Source organism: Crassostrea angulata, chromosome 7 (genome assembly GCF_025612915.1).
Source record: "Crassostrea angulata isolate pt1a10 chromosome 7, ASM2561291v2, whole genome shotgun sequence".
Lineage (NCBI taxonomy): Eukaryota > Metazoa > Mollusca > Bivalvia > Ostreida > Ostreidae > Magallana > Magallana angulata.
This window is the reverse complement of record NC_069117.1, coordinates 57581942-57598341: the sequence shown is the minus strand read 5'-3', so window position 1 is coordinate 57598341 and position 16400 is coordinate 57581942. Positions and strand designations below refer to the sequence as shown.

The window sequence follows — 16400 nt, the reverse complement described above, 5'->3', positions numbered from 1 at the left end:
GCATATAAGGGAAGATGGGGTGTCAACTCCGTGGAAATTCTATGGATGTCTAACAGGTCATTGAATACTTAATCATTCATCTATTTCTATAATATTGCATTTGTAGAATAGATGTCAGCGGCCAATGGAAAATCTGAGAAAAAAAAGACCCAAACAAATTGTAAATCTGAATGTTTAAAAGACGAGATGTAAAATTTTTAGTCGTAAGGTACTAACGTATGTACTTAGAGATGATTATTGCAAAACGTAACGACATGGCAACGGAAGATATCAATAAACTTCATGAGTTTACAAATGTGGAGCAATAAAAATTAATAAACTGGATCAAATTGAAAATGAAAAGTTTACTTGTTCTTTTGCTGGTAAGGCTGTAATGACAACAAATGTTGGACAAAGTAGAAAATTTCTACGTAATCCCTTAATACGTTATCATCTGAAAATTCATCCCTAATATTAAACTTCATTTTTGACTCAATTTATTTCAGAAAACGCGTACCGCTACTTCTCAATGATCGCACTGCTGACCTGTGGATATTTTCATTCTATTGTAAAAATATTTTGAAAGTTGTATAAGTGCTAGAAAAAATTCAAAACCAGTTCTTGCGATGGAGTTAAATTGAAAATAAATAATAAGACTATTCAACACGATAATGAAATTTAATCTTTTTCACTACAGCAATATTTAAACCACGATCAAGTTCCGATATGCTTCAGGGACAGCGATTTCAAAACCGAGACTTTACCAGAGGATTCATTAGTATTGAGGCAATAAAAAAAGAAATCAACATTTAAATCTTATTTCAAAATAGACGGGAGGGGGAGGGGTAAGTATACTTATAAAAACCGTGGAGTTGGTTGCGTTAGACACTTTTTCATATAACAGAGGAAGAGCATAGTCTAAAGATGCGTGTTGCCTATTTGTTCTTGGGACTTTTGGCGTTGACCGCCGCCCGCTCTTTCAAGGTAAATCTTTATTGTAGTCTCATTGATAATTCTACAACAATATATATAATCTGATCAGAAATAATAATTTCATGCTTTATATTTCTTTGAAGAAATTGCGTTTTCAAAAATAAAGTAAAAAAAAAATGAATAGATAAATTATAATTAATAAAAAAATGGAAATACTGAATAAATACGCCTAGATATCCATACCTAGAAATATTACATTTTTTTTCTCAAGTAAATTGTTTCTTTTATTTCACACATACGATTTCAGGTCTTAGATTAGATCAGGTTTTTGCTGATGTTTCTTTTTGTTCAATGGATTTCTGAAAATTCTGATGAATTTTGTGTTGTTGCAGATTTCAAATTCCGTTGAAAATAATAAAACACTACCACCTTAATATCTTCAATATAAAAATAATCAAGCTTATAAAATCAAAATGTCTATTTTGCATACACCTAATGCATTATCATAAAACACCCATGTAAATATAGAGAAAAACATTCATAACAAATCAGTGACATGTCTATAGGCGCATTTTCCCTTTTTAAAAAAATCATAACTACAGCCTACTCCGGATCTATTGAAATTCAGAGGACTATGCATATTATTTCAAAATCTCTGTAATTCAATACGAGCAATACAATAGCTTTCCAAAACAGCTTTTCTGACTAAACAAAAATTATTCAATGGAAGCGATGAGGCTATCTTTTAAAAAATGAATTGTAATTCTTTTAAAGGGGGGGGGGGAAGAAGAACAATAAGAACCTCACCTCCCTGTTATTATTTTTTTATCAGAAGCGAGGCGACGACGACGAGAACCACTGGGTGTCGGGATATCTGGCCACAGTCGACAGTAAGCACTCCTTAATTCTGCATTTTGTGATTGAAACAATAAACAATGTGAATTAAATATGTATTGAAATTTTTCAATTACAGTAGTAGGTGTATTTTTTTGGTCTGTTTGGATTTTGCATAAGATATATATATAATAGTATATATACATGTAGTACATGAATAAAAATGCTGTTGTTATAATCCATGCTGCTTTAATTTTCCAGACGATTTCGATGATGACAAAAAAGCTTCCATCGTGTCTAACATCATAAATGACCTGAAGTTTTTCAAGGCTGTGGTAGAGAAAACCCTGAGTGGAGGTAAATTAAACCTTTACACACGTCAGTCTACATAATCATAGGTGTTATGGGACATTTGTTTAATGTGGATAAACTACATTATAATCAAAATACGTTCACCGGTTTAGAACGTTCAAATTTTACAATTTTTTACCCCAAAAAATGTTTCAAAAGCATTTAAGAAAGTTAAAAATTATAAAAGCCCAAGCGGTATTGGAACTGGTAGTTAACGCTCTAACCAATCGCCCTACGCTGTTAGGTAACAATACAAGGAAGAAAAAATACAAAGTAATCCTATTGTTTATTGGGAAAGGAATTACGTAAATATATGGTCAGAGTAATACCCTGAAGGTTGAAAACACGGCCGATTTCTTAATGTTGTAAACCCATTGAAGTGACGCAATTGAATTCAAAAGGTGTTGATTTTTACCGTAATCACTAGATTTCAGGAATGCGCCCCTAGTCAACCCATCTCCACAATTCAAGTGTGTTTGATCCGCTCCAATCTACATTTACAATGATGACAGATTAAGAGTGGAGCGGATCAGATGTAATACCCTATACCTTCAATAAAGCAAAATAGCTTAATAGCGAAATTTCCTTAAGCAATTTTTTTTACCGAAACATGTGTTGATAGAATAGATCTAGAATTAGATAATCTCTTTGTAAGACGAGATAATCGAGGAAATGCCTTACTGAGCCATTGTAATAAACATTAAAAATGAAATATGATTTTTGACAAAAACCGTGACTATGCCCCTTTAAATAATGGGTTGATGTTATAATGTTAATTATTAAAATACAATGTAAATATGAATTATAAAAGAAATCTTTTTAGCTATTCTGATCACATTTTGTCCGTCGTCCGTCCGTCCGTCCGTCCGTTTGTCCGTCTGTAAACTTTTTACATTTTGAACTTCTTCTCTAAAACCGCTTATCCAATTTCAACCAAATTTGGCACAAAGCATCCTTATGGGAGGGCGAATATAAATTGCAGAAATAAAAGTCTGATCTGTATTCAAAGCGGAGAAAACCTTGAAACTGTAGAAAAAGGGGGGTGCATTCTTAAAAATCTTCTTCTCAAGAACCACCGAGGCAAATTCAACGTAGTTTAGCATAAATTATCCTTATGGGAAGGAAAATATAAATTGCAAAAATTAAGGGGTATTTCTGTTTTGAATCTGAGTTATTACAAAAATAATAATGTAGGAAAGGCGTGTTTCAATCAGTTTAATAGCCTCGGGTTCGGCATCCGGTAAAATGGGTAGGCAAGACTTGGCCTGGGCAAAACAAAAGATTGGCAGTTATTAATCTGCCAATCTCATTTAAATTTCAGGATATTTGATGGTCTGTTTTAAATCTGAGTTATTACAAAAATAATAATGTAGGAAAGGCGTGTTTCAATCAGTTTAATAGCCTCGGGTTCGGCATCCGGTAAAATGGGTAGGCAAGACTTGGCCTGGGCAAAACAAAAGATTGGCAGTTATTAATCTGCCAATCTCATTTAAATTTCAGGATATTTGATGGACTTGTATATTTGTATTCGCTGTGAATAATGCTGCAATTAATGCGTATTTGGAATTGACGATTGCCGATTTGCCCCGGCTTTTATTTTGCCACGGCCCGGGTTTGCATACCCATTTTACCAAGACTCGTATTCCATACTTCTGAAACGAGGTTCTTTGTTTAAAGCAGCCATGACATTATACGAAAAAGTGTCGATCTGACTATGATGAATTTGCTTGTTGTGCAACAGTTCGCGTATGAAGGGAAATTTTGAAACATGCAAAATATATTGGTGCCGATTTTGGTAAATCAAAAAAAGTAAATTGAGGCTAAATATTTCAATGAGTTGACAGTTTTCACACATGACGTTGGTATTAGCTTGTTCTGATTTTCGTTTCGTTTTCATTATTTATGCTTTGTAACCTGGAAACTATCGTCTGCATTTCGTGATTCTTACGTATCAAATCAAACAGAGACTTCGGTAAATCAAACAGTTAACTGTTTACCTGCGCAAATTAAGCAAAATCTGATGTAGGGGTACTGAAATACAATTCATTCTATCGGTAATTCGGCATTATCTTTTGCGTAATGGTAGATTACTGCAATAGGTTTTGTTGAGATGCTCGGCATTTTTTCTCGAGTTTATTCAGTTTGAATAGAGTTTGATATCGCTGACGGAAATATGTAGGCATATACATGTATATATATGATTCATTTCGATAAAATAAATAGTGTTCTTTATTTGTTATACAGTCATGTAGTGCATGTTTCTTGTGTTTAATTGTTTACAATTTTTATTTACTAACCATATTTGACTGTTAAGCTTCGAATTATAAGCAAGATACAGAGATTTGCTCACAATTCTATGTTTGTACACAGATCTTAAAAACTTAAGATTATAAAAGTAAAAAAATTGTCAATATTTATTAAGAAAATTTTCAAAGTCTGTTCTTCCAGAAACCAACTTTAACAACTTATTGTATTGTAAACTTAACTTTTTTAGCTCACCAGAGGGTTGGGCCACAATGGGGAGTAAAAGTTTAACAAATGAATATATAGAGTAAATCTTTAAAAATCTTCTTCTCAGAAATTAATTAGCCAGGAAAGCTGAAACTTGTGTGGAACCATCCTCAGGTGGTGTAGATTCAAAGTTGTGAAAATCATGACCCCCAGGGTAGGATGGGGCCACAATGGGGGATCGAAGTTTAACATATGAATACATAAAGTAAATCTTTAAAAATTTTCTTCTCAGAAACTAATCGGCCAGGAAAGCTGACACTTGTGTGGAAGCATCCTCAGGTAGTGTAGATTCAAAATTGTGAAAATCATGACCCCCGGGGAAGGATGGGGCCACAATGGTGGGTCGAAGTTTTACATAGGAATATATACAGTAAATCTTTAAAAATCTTCTTCTCAGATATTAATAATACAGGAAAGCTGAAACTTGTGTGGAACCATCCTCAGGTAGTGTAGATTCAAAGTTGTGAAAATCATGACCCCCGGGGTATGATGGGGCCACATGGGGGATCGAAGTTTAACATATGAATACATAAAGTAAATCTTTAAAAATTTTCTTCTCAGAAACTAATCGGCCAGGAAAGCTGACACTTGTGTGGAAGCATCCTCAGGTAGTGTAGATTCAAAGTTGTGAAAATCATGACCCCCGGGGTAGGATGGGGCCACAATGGTGGGTCGAAGTTTTACATAGGAATATATAGAGTAAATCTTTAAAAATCTTCTTCTCAGAAACTAATCAGCCGGCAAAGCTGAAACTTGTGTGGAAGCATTCTCAGGTAGTGTAGATTCAAAGTTGTGAAAATAATAACCCCTGTATGTAGGTGGGGGCCGCAATGTGGGGTCGAAGTTTAACATATGATTATATAGAGTAAATCTTTAAATCTTGTTCTCAGAAACTAATTAGCCAGGAAAGCTGAAACTTGTGTGGAAGCATTCTCAGGTAGTGTAGATTCAAAGTTGTGAAAATAATAACCCCTGTATGTAGGTGGGGGCCGCAATGTGGGGTCGAAGTTTAACATATGAATACATAAAGTAAATCTTTAAAAATTTTCTTCTCAGAAACTAACCGGCCAGGAAAGCTGACACTTGTGTGGAAGCATCCTCAGGTAGTGTAGATTCAAAGTTGTGAAAATCATGACCCCCGGGGTAGGATGGGGCCACAATGGTGGGTCGAAGTTTTACATAGGAATATATAGAGTAAATCTTTAAAAATCTTCTTCTCAGAAACTAATCAGCCGGCAAAGCTGAAACTTGTGTGGAAGCATTCTCAGGTAGTGTAGATTCAAAGTTGTGAAAATCATGACCCCCAGGGTAGGATGGGGCCACAATGGGGGATCGAAGTTTAACATATGAATACATAAAGTAAATCTTTAAAAATTTTCTTCTCAGAAACTTATCGGCCAGGAAAGCTGACACTTGTGTGGAAGCATCCTCAGGTAGTGTAGATTCAAAATTGTGAAAATCATGACCCCCGGGGAAGGATGGGGCCACAATGGTGGGTCGAAGTTTTACATAGGAATATATACAGTAAATCTTTAAAAATCTTCTTCTCAGATATTAATAATACAGGAAAGCTGAAACTTGTGTGGAACCATCCTCAGGTAGTGTAGATTCAAAGTTGTGAAAATAATAACCCCTGTATGTAGGTGGGGGCCGCAATGTGGGGTCGAAGTTTAACATATGATTATATAGAGTAAATCTTTAAATCTTCTTCTCAGAAACTAATTAGCCAGGAAAGCTGACACTTGTGTGGAACCATGCTCAGGTAGTGTAGATTCAAATTTGTGAAAATCATGACCCCTGGGGGTAGGTTTGGGCCACAATGGGAGGTCGATGTTTTACATAGGAATAAACAGGGTAAATCTTTAAAAATCTTCTTCTCAGAAACTAATTAGCCAGGAAAGCTGAAACTTGTGTGAAAACATCCTCAGGTAGTGTAGACTCAAAGTTGTGAAAATCATGATCCCCAGGGGTAGGGTGGGGCCACAATGGGGAGTCAAAGTTTATCAAAGGAATATATAGGGTAAATCTTAAAAATCTTCTCAGAAACTAATCAGCCAGATGATTCTTCATACTGTGGTTTCATCAATATTCGTTGTATACCAATTTTCGTGGATTTCGTTGTAAAGTTAATCCACGAAATTAAATGTTCATTGAAGTGCAATTTCAACTAACATTTTGTATTGATAGGATCATTGGCCATGAATTTACGTATCCTTGAAACTGTGATATTTAGAAAATCCACGAAAATTGATACCAACGAAAATTAATGAAACTACAGTAATTGCTAAGACTTTGGCCCCAGGATAATTCTTTGGCCTCACGAGAAGGTTCAGAGTTTGATGTACGTTTATATCCCATATATAAATTATTGTTAAGGATCTTTTTGAAAACTGCAATACTCAACATATGATATGACTATAAAATCATCCTGTTAGAAAAAGGACTAATGATTATAAACATAAGAATATCCAGGGAAAAATGGATTTTATTTATACAGGATCTACATGTATTATTGTACATTGTCCAGATAGTTTGTATTATGACTCCATTAAGCTGATTTTATCATACCTATTGGTCCTCAGGTGAGCGATGTGGCCCGTGGGCCTCTTGTTTAATAAACCTTATACAAAGTATTATACACAATATACATAATCCTTTACACGTTTTTGTATTTAGAAAATGGCGGCCAGAGCAAATATGAGATCCTCGAAATGTTGTCAGGGGGCATCCATCTTGTAGAAATGCATGAAAAGAAAGGTAATCAAAGTACTGAAAGTCCTTATGTCTGCATTTTTTATACTATTGCTAATTGTTTGACCAGACTGTGAGGATTGTTGTTTTAGTTTTAGTGATACTAAATAAACTTAGGGTTTTATGTTTTACCCACAAATCTCAAACTGAGTATTTTTAAACGATGTTCATTCAAGTTTAAAGTGCTAACAGCTATCGTTACAAAAGTTGTCTTATTTACGTATTAGTGAATTTTTTGTTTCAAACCATTGCTTAACGTGTGACAGTGATATTTTATCAATTAACATCAGCAGAATCTTCCAACTTTTTTATAACTTTTTTCATAGTATCATCTTATGGTGCAGATTCATAAAATAAATAAGATGAGTGTATTTGATTGCATAAAAGATTTAAATAAAAATAAATACAAAATACAAAATGTCATTTTCGACTTAGGTGTTCGCTTTTATCGACGACTGCATCATCTGAATTGTGTAGAATAGAACTTTTGAAATAAAAATTACAAAATAAAAGACAACGTAAACTATAAACATGATCAAGTTTATGCTGAAAATGATTTACTTAGTAGGCCTATATATTTGATTGTGTTTTTTGTGATTCAGCTGAAGAGGGTCACTCTATGATCCCAGCCAAGCCAGTCTCTATTCCCGAGGGATGTACTAAAGGTCAGTAATTAAAAACAGGCTAAACATATATAGCACGCTTTTATTTTCTTTGAACAAAATTAAAATAAAGCAAACAAAAACAGTTGAGCTTAAATTCAATATGAATAACGTTACCATTGATATAACTCTTCACTTACCAAAGATTATAATGAATAAAACGTTCACACATAACTGAATTCTAGTAAATTAAGAATACAATTATTCATCTGGACGAAGAAATATGCAACCTTAAATGTATCTAGTAATAAAGATTTGAACTCTCTTTAACTTCCTGTACAGATGACATCATTGCTCTCAAGGAATGTAAGCTGATGGTGAACCAGGCGTTGAACTGTATCAAAGGCGGCACCCAGGCCGTGCTTGATGTCCTCAGCTCCGACAACCAATCCTGTAAGTCACTCAAAACTTTACATATACTTCTAATATATATATATATATATATATATATATATATATATATATATATATATATATATATATATATATATATATATATATATATATATATATTTCTGATATATATATATATATATATATATATATACACACACACACACACAACACCGAAATAAACTCAACTAGTTTCATTTCAAATTTCAAATCATCAGGAGTTTGACAACATGTTGCTAAGATATATATATATATATATATATATATATATATATACATACATATATATATATATATATATATATATATATATATATATATATATATATATATATATATATATATATATATATATATATATATATATATATACACACTGTTTGTTTTGCTATCAACAGTTGAAGACAAAATCGGAGCTTTGAAAGCGATGATTGGCAAAATTGTGGGAGAACTCGACAACATTAGGATGTTGTTCGGTAAGTTGATTGTAGTTCTTAAATACTTAAAACTTAAATTATAGTTCTTTTTTTTTCATATTGCACATATTAAGCTCAAATTTTGAAATACACTGTATATAAATTGCATTGATTGTTGAATACATTTTTATCAATCTTTTTTACAGACCACTGCGTTAAGGTAAGATAAAACACTTGGTCTTTAAAGCTGATCTTTGTTAGAAAAACATCATGGCGTGGATAAATAATCTTAGTTTCTATTATCACTCTTCAGCCATTTTTACCCGCTCACTGGGAACAAGCCTGGAAGCTAACAGAAGCAGGTACTGTTAAATTCATAGCTCAACCAAATCTTTGCTCAAAAATATATCGATACCATATACATGTAACTTGAAGGTGTTCATTTTGATCGCAGATCTGAGTGAACCAGATGTGACAGAACAGAAGTACGCCGATATGGGGATGCAGATTTACAAGGACGCTACCGCCATCAAAAACAACCTGGACATCTTGCTCAGCGGACGTGAGTAGCATCACAATGAAGTAACATTTAGAAAATAGAATTTAACAGTTTTGCTGTAGAACTTGGTTATGGTGTGTTATTAATTAGCGCGTCTTTTATATGTGTTACTCAGAGGGAAGCGAACGCGAGTTTAAAGAGGCCCATAAACATCTGACGGCGGCTGTCATGCTGGCCAAACTGCACGAGGAACAAGGTATAACGCTGAACATTGGACTGTACATACCTTATACCTGAATTCTTAAGCCTATAATATAACAATCTCAGGCACATAGCATTGGGGTGGGGGGAGGGGGTGGAAGGGAGGTGCTTTTTCTCGCAGCAAATTTTTTTCCATTTTTCTTAAATTAACATTTTAGGAATTGAATGATTATGGAGTCGGTCCCCTATCTTTGTGGGGGCATGTAAAATTTGAAGGGAAAATCGGTTAAATAACAGCATTTTTAGAAGTAGGTATTCATGTACACTCTCCTCCCGATTAGGATTTTCATGATTTTCGAACTTGCCTTTTTTTCTTTAGCTTGTCAAGAATTTTTGGATGATATTGCCCCTCACCCTTTTTAAAAACAATGCTACGTGCCTCAATCTTTTGTATGGATATATACAAAGACAGTTGTTTGTATTAGTAGCATGAAATCGACTTATGTCCAGATAAGACTAGTACTCACGGCGAAGCTGTTGACCTAATTTTACAGGTGCTGGGACTGTCCAGCCAGAAGATGTTCCGGTGGAGGCTCAGTGCACAAAGGGTACGCAGAACATTTTGTGATGAGTTTCCGTTATAAAGTTTTTGAATACACAACTTAGGGGATTATAAGTGTAACATGTCTTTTATTTAATCTTTTACAGAGGAGATCAGCAAACTTGCGGACTGCGGGGAAAAGTATTTCCGGGTGGGAACATGTTTGAGGGCTGCTGTGGATAAGATGATACAAAGAATGGAAAATAACAACAGGGACTGTGAGTCTTTTTTGGTCAACATCAGATTTTTGTGCCGTTTAAGGTGGTTGTATCGCCCATTAGATTAAGATGGTTGTACCACTTTTCAGTTTATGGTGGCTGTATCGTCCATTTGTTAAAGGTGGTTAAGGTGGTTGTATCACCTATCCGTCACCTTATTACCCATCAGTTCTATCTTAGATTGTTATACTTTCATGTTAAATACTGAAATCTGATTGGTTAAGACGCAGTTAATAATATTTACTATTACCCTCAGCGTTAGCAACGCACTTGGCAACGGGTAACATTAAAAAATGTTACATGCGCGAAAATTATGCGCGTACGGTTCGCTGTAGAATTCACGTTATTCCTATATAAAAGCAGTAAAATTTTCTTAAAATTTTTAAAAAAGACATTCAGTATAACAAAATAAATAGTGCCTGTTTGGGAGGATAACAGTTGAAATTGACACCCCTCGAAAACCATTGTCAACCTCCGCTTCGCGTCGGTTGACAATGGTTTTCTCGTGGTGTCAATTTCAACTGTTACCCTCCCAAACAGGCACTATTTATATAATGTTAAATACAACGTTCATTTCTAAACTACATTTAACTCCAAATATTTTATATTTTCTTAAATTTCTATACCAAGCCTGTTGTCTCAAAAAAGTTAAATGTAGTCTAAACACCCTGTCCTCTTTATATCATATACTATAATTAGTTGGAAATAATCAATTTCAAATGTTTCACATAAGAATGATACAAAAATATTATTTCTAAATGTTTATTAAATTTGTGGCTAATTGAAAATCTGTACTTGTATTTTTTTATTTTGTTTTATGATATTTTAGATGTTGGACTGGTAAAATACGTTAAAGGAGTTGTTTTGAACATCGCCAAGGCACCAGAAGTACTGCAAGAGATTGCAAGTAAGATGTTATGTAATTTAGAACAATTTTACACTTTCAGATATCTGGCCATTTCAATTATTAAATAAAATATTAATATTATCGAGGTTTTTTTCATTTCTTTTACAGGCACCTGTTCTGTGGTATGTTTTTTTTAAACAAAATAATTTAACAAAATCAATGTTTTTGTTTTTCTGGTTTGTGATAAGTGGCAAATACTAAAAGAAAAATAGTTTCTCTTCAAATCTTGGTAATACTTGTAAGTGTATACGCCTTCACGATGGATAAATGTTATATAACAAAACTTCAGAAAGAAAACATCTAATTTCTAACTTTTATTGACATTTCCCGCCATAGTTGGACATAGAGCATTGGGAGAAGGCCTGGCTAATCACAGAAGAAGGTGACATTTTTAAAAAACAAAATCGTGTTTTTATTTTTATCAAAAGTTAAAAGTTATAAAATAAAGTAAACATACGTTTGAATTTATAGAATTGAAGGATCCTGCCAATCTAGAAAAGTTCAAGAAGTTGGGCGAGAGAATACATAACGATTTGGTTGAAGTTCGCGAAAATCTCGCTGCCTTATTGGAAGGAAGTAAGTCAGGAACTTATTAACCCCCCCTCTCACCCCCCTCACCCCCTTCCCCCCCCCCCCCAAAAAAAAAGAAAAGAAAAAAAAGATATTGCTCATGTACAAGCAATCACGCAATTCTTTGAGCAATATCTTTTTTTTACTGTGTGAAAAGTAAACTCCAGTGTAAAAATTTAACAAAGATCTTCAATTAGATATTGATGGTCAATAGAATTGGTAAATAGACAAATCTTACACACATGTAGACCATATCCCAAATACAATTCAAATAGAGTAATCGTGTACAAGATATCAATACACAAAAAAGTATGATTGGCTAACAGGAAAGTAAAAAAACAGCTGAAATAAAGGTTATTGCTATCAGTTTAGAGAAGCACATACAATAGATTGTATGTGGGTTTCCAATGTTAATCAAAGAGTAAATTGTCATATTATGTGTTCACAGGGGGAGGGGACATCAACCTTGCACTTCAACACCTGGAAGCCGCGGTCAAACTTGCCGCCCTTCACGAGGACCAAGGTCAGTCACCATAGTGTAAGGATAATAACTGTCAGTCGTGATTGTCCCCGTTATTTCGATCTTTCACCGTATTTTTGTACTTTCAGGAGCTGGATCTATCACTCCATCGAACATTCCTGCCGAAGCCGGTTGTACCAAGGGTACGTTTTGATGAAACTCTTCAAAACCAAGTTTTCAAACTACTGAAACATAGACAATTTGACTTTGCTATAATGTCTTTAAAAAATAATATTTTCAAAAACTTTAACATCAGTTTCATGTTCCAGATGCAGTACTAGCTCTCGATGGATGTGAGAGCAAAGCCATTAAAATCGGAACCTGCATCAAAGGCACGGTTGACGATGTTCTAAATGAAATGAGGACAAATACTAACAGTGCGTATTTCAATCATGCTTAAGAATTAGTAAACAAACACGTGTACTCGCTTTATTTCAAAGAAAATTCACAGTTTCAGTCGTACAGTATAATTACAGGAATTAACATTGTGCTTACAGTTGTGATTTAAACATATTTTATTGTATACATATATATATAAGATAAAATACTAGTATGATAAAATGTTGCAGTTGTGGAGGTCGCTATGTTCACCAAGGGGTCAGTTTTGAACCTGGCCAAAGCTGATGCTGTAGTCAAGGACGTCATTGGTTAGTATATATTTCCTTTATTTTTATACCTTAGCGTTTTTTTTAAGAAGTGCATTGGATCATATTCATTCTATTCTGACATTATTTACAGCTTCCTGTGAGAAGGAGGATGATGAGAGAGAGCTGAAGAGAGAACTCCTTAAGCTTCTAAGAAGAAGAGGAAACTGAAGTATCACTCCGCCAAATGAGACTTTTTTTTTACTTGAACCGACTAAACGAACCAGAGAAGTAATCCTACCTGTGAATACTTTGTTTTTGACAACTGTATATCATAGATTAATAAATTTTCCAATGCATGGAGTTGAGTAGCGTTTGTTGCTTTATCCATTGGAGTCGGATTGAACAGTAAGCAATTGCAGGTCATCAATATACTTGCAGACATAAAAGGTCACTCAAGGTCAGACGGGTCATGCATCTTCCATCATTCTCCAATTTATCTTCAAACTCAGCAATGTGACAATTTCCACTATGTAGTTCCGTAATCATATTCCACTTTATGAGATATAAAGTTTCAATGGAAAATGGTATTATATGAATTTATTTTATCGCTTTTATTTGCAACTTGCAAGCTTTGATAAAGAAATCCTTAAAAATTACAACTTCAAAAGTAGCCAGGCAATAATCTCTTTTTTTGCCATAAATAGTTTCAAATGCAAATACATGTAGATAAGAAATAAAATTTCATTGAAATTTATCTAAAACTGAGAAACGGTACATGTGTCCTTAAACCTAGTATATACTTTGGGTTTACTTTTTGAAAATTTGGGTATACTCATGGGTTTACTATGGGTTTACTCGTGGTTTACTTTGGGTTTATTTGGAAATTGCTTTTGTGGTCAACTGTATGCACTGAAGTGTGAAACAGACCCGTCATTTATCTTACAAACCTACTCCCTGTAATTCCTGCCCCTTGTGTATTCGTGTACTTCTGATCGGGGTTTACTCTCTGTGTCCACTCTGGGTTTACTTTGGGTTTACTCTGGGTCCACTCTAGTAAACCCGAAGTACACCCAGCAAGTAAACCCAGGGTTTAGTTGGGGTTTACCTTCTGTTAGGTTGTGTCTGATCGGTACTGTAGGTAGCCCCTACCTGTAAATGGTAATCATTGGCGTCGAAAGAAATTTAATGGGGTGGGGGAGGGGCAGACTTATATGAAATCCACCCCCGGTTCCGACGCCTGTGGGTACAGGGTCAGGCGTCACGAGTACTACCTTACCGATAATCTCGATAAAATGTTTATATTCATACATTGATCTTAACAATTACCAATAAAGCCTATTTCATTAATAAACTCAAATCTTTTGTTCCATCTATGAACTACAGCTTGTTAATTTTTTACCTTAAAAAACAACTAAATAGTCATTGACGAAATAATGTCATTTATTAATGACGAATCAAAAAACTTGTACAAATAAACCATATCACAAACAGGGAGATCCCTGACAAAGTCAATACTTAAACTTATTAAAATGACTTATGTAACAGGTACTGTGGGATCTCCCTTGTTAGTTAAAAACACCTGAACAAATATTGAGATCACCAGGTCATATATAAACAAAAAATAGTAAACAACAATGGCAGGGTGATCTCATTTTAGTTAATAAAAAACACGTTAAAAAATCAAGGTGGCATATACAAAGTTCTGCCATAAATCCAATACCCATTGGATTCCTGCCATCCTAAAAAATGTTTACCACCTTTCTGACCTGTTTATTTTTCATTTATCAGCAATTCTTTGAAAATAATAATAGCATTATTTACATGGTTATGTCACGGTGTGAAATTCAATCTTGAAATCGGACTATTTTTAATTATTGTGTAAATTAACTATTTCGGACTTTGTGTTAATTGCTACAAAAACTTTTCCTCTATATCGATAATTGTTTCAAAATCGTTTTAAATTCCGCGCAGCATTAATCCCACCTGAGGCAAATCAGTGATGGACAGCTAATCTTTAAATTGACCTCTGTTTATGTTTATTGACACTTAAGCTTCTCAATAGCTGTTTTATAATTGATTTTCTTACTTCTGTACATATTATATTAATCCTTATTGTGTTATTACATTGTTCATTATATATGATTCTGAATTGTAAATTATAGTCAGTTGGAATCAGACCTTCGGTGCTGGTGCATACCAAACTCACGTAAAAGTATATTTCATGTAAAGTCTTTATAAAAGTCTGAAAACTAAAACGTGTGTTGGCTTTTTGGAGGTTTCATGAGGCTGGGTCCAACAACAAGAGAATAAGCTCAGAGTTGGCCCAGTATTCGTTCTGTAGGAGAGAGAGCGCCCTGTAATAGTTGCATGCGCAGCTTCTCGGCCTTTCCGGCAGAGCTCGGAAGAACATGCCTGCCGGAAAGGCCCGAGAAAATGCGATTACATGCTACTTTAAATTCTAACGTAAAACGCGGACCAAGGACTGCCGTGGTTTATGGGCAGCGGAAAGGGCAAAAAATACATTTTAACAAAATCAACGATAAACTAAATTCAGCAATCTAAAATAATATTATCAATGACCATAAATGCAAAACAAACAGTCTTCTTTGCAAAATAAATGTACATAAAAATCATCCAAAGATATCTAAATACAAATTAAACACAAAAAGTAAAACCAACAGACATAAATGTAAAACGAACATACATCAACATGAAACAAGCGGACGCACAAATAAACGCCAGGTGGCGTTTTTTGGGAAGCAATATACGTCATCGATTATTGGAATCCGGGATGGTTCGCACCTATTCTGTTTCACCCTGAGATGTTTCCCACCTCAATGTTTCGCACCTGCATCGGAGCAAACCATCTGACTGTATTGTTATGTAATGTAATGGAGTGTTGATGTAATTAGAAATGTACATGTATATATAGTTAGCAAAGATCTATTTTGGGGACCATTTAATTACATAAATTACCGGTATCTGGTTGAACTTTACATTACCCAACTGCATCCACTATTTAACTACGATTTTTATCAGTCTTATTCTTATAGCAAACGTGGGGTTAAAATTTATTACCATTCCCATTTATTTATTATGATTTATTAAAAATTATAAATAATATTTTAATGACCTGTTTATACTCGTACATTTGTTCCAAATTTCCTATTCGGATGAAAACATATGTATAATCAATTATTGTACAGTCTTATATATAAAAAAAGGTCATTTATTTGTTACCCATAAACATGATGATATACAAATACATGTATCTGGAAAAAAAAAATTTTAAAATGCTACAAGACATATATGTACATTGTGAATTAAAATTAAGTGCATGTATCAGAATACTTCAAGCTTATCGACACATAGGCTTCGGAACCGGGGGGGGGGGGGGGGGGGGGGGGGGGGGGGGGGGGGGGGGGGGGCTTTTTGCAAAGTTAGACCTAACCATTAGGCACATAGCA

At 34.3% G+C, this 16400-nt stretch overlaps 1 protein-coding gene across 1 annotated transcript; it reads left to right on the top strand.

Moving 5' to 3' along the window:
* Nucleotides 1-768: 768 nt before the first annotated feature.
* Nucleotides 769-13293, top strand: LOC128193186 (uncharacterized). The gene is made up of 22 exons (XM_052866511.1): nucleotides 769-963; nucleotides 1745-1802; nucleotides 2008-2103; nucleotides 7285-7365; nucleotides 7962-8024; nucleotides 8304-8414; nucleotides 8813-8890; nucleotides 9037-9050; nucleotides 9144-9192; nucleotides 9285-9392; nucleotides 9505-9585; nucleotides 10085-10138; nucleotides 10239-10349; nucleotides 11179-11256; nucleotides 11365-11378; nucleotides 11593-11638; nucleotides 11728-11832; nucleotides 12275-12349; nucleotides 12436-12489; nucleotides 12616-12723; nucleotides 12916-12993; nucleotides 13085-13293. The coding sequence occupies exons 1-22, from the start codon at nucleotides 904-906 to the stop codon at nucleotides 13159-13161; spliced, it is 1599 nt and encodes a 532-aa protein (XP_052722471.1). The 5' UTR covers nucleotides 769-903; the 3' UTR covers nucleotides 13162-13293.
* The last annotated feature ends 3107 nt before the right edge of the window (nucleotides 13294-16400 follow it).

Coding starts and splice junctions, on each gene's coding strand:
- LOC128193186 (XM_052866511.1), top strand. CDS start 904: ATGCGTGTTGCCTATTTGTTCTTGGGACTTTTGGCGTTGACCGCCGCC. Junction 964..1,744: donor CCGCCGCCCGCTCTTTCAAG/GTAAATCTTTAT, acceptor TTTTTTTATCAG/AAGCGAGGCGACGACGACGA. Junction 9,393..9,504: donor GGACATCTTGCTCAGCGGAC/GTGAGTAGCATC, acceptor TGTGTTACTCAG/AGGGAAGCGAACGCGAGTTT.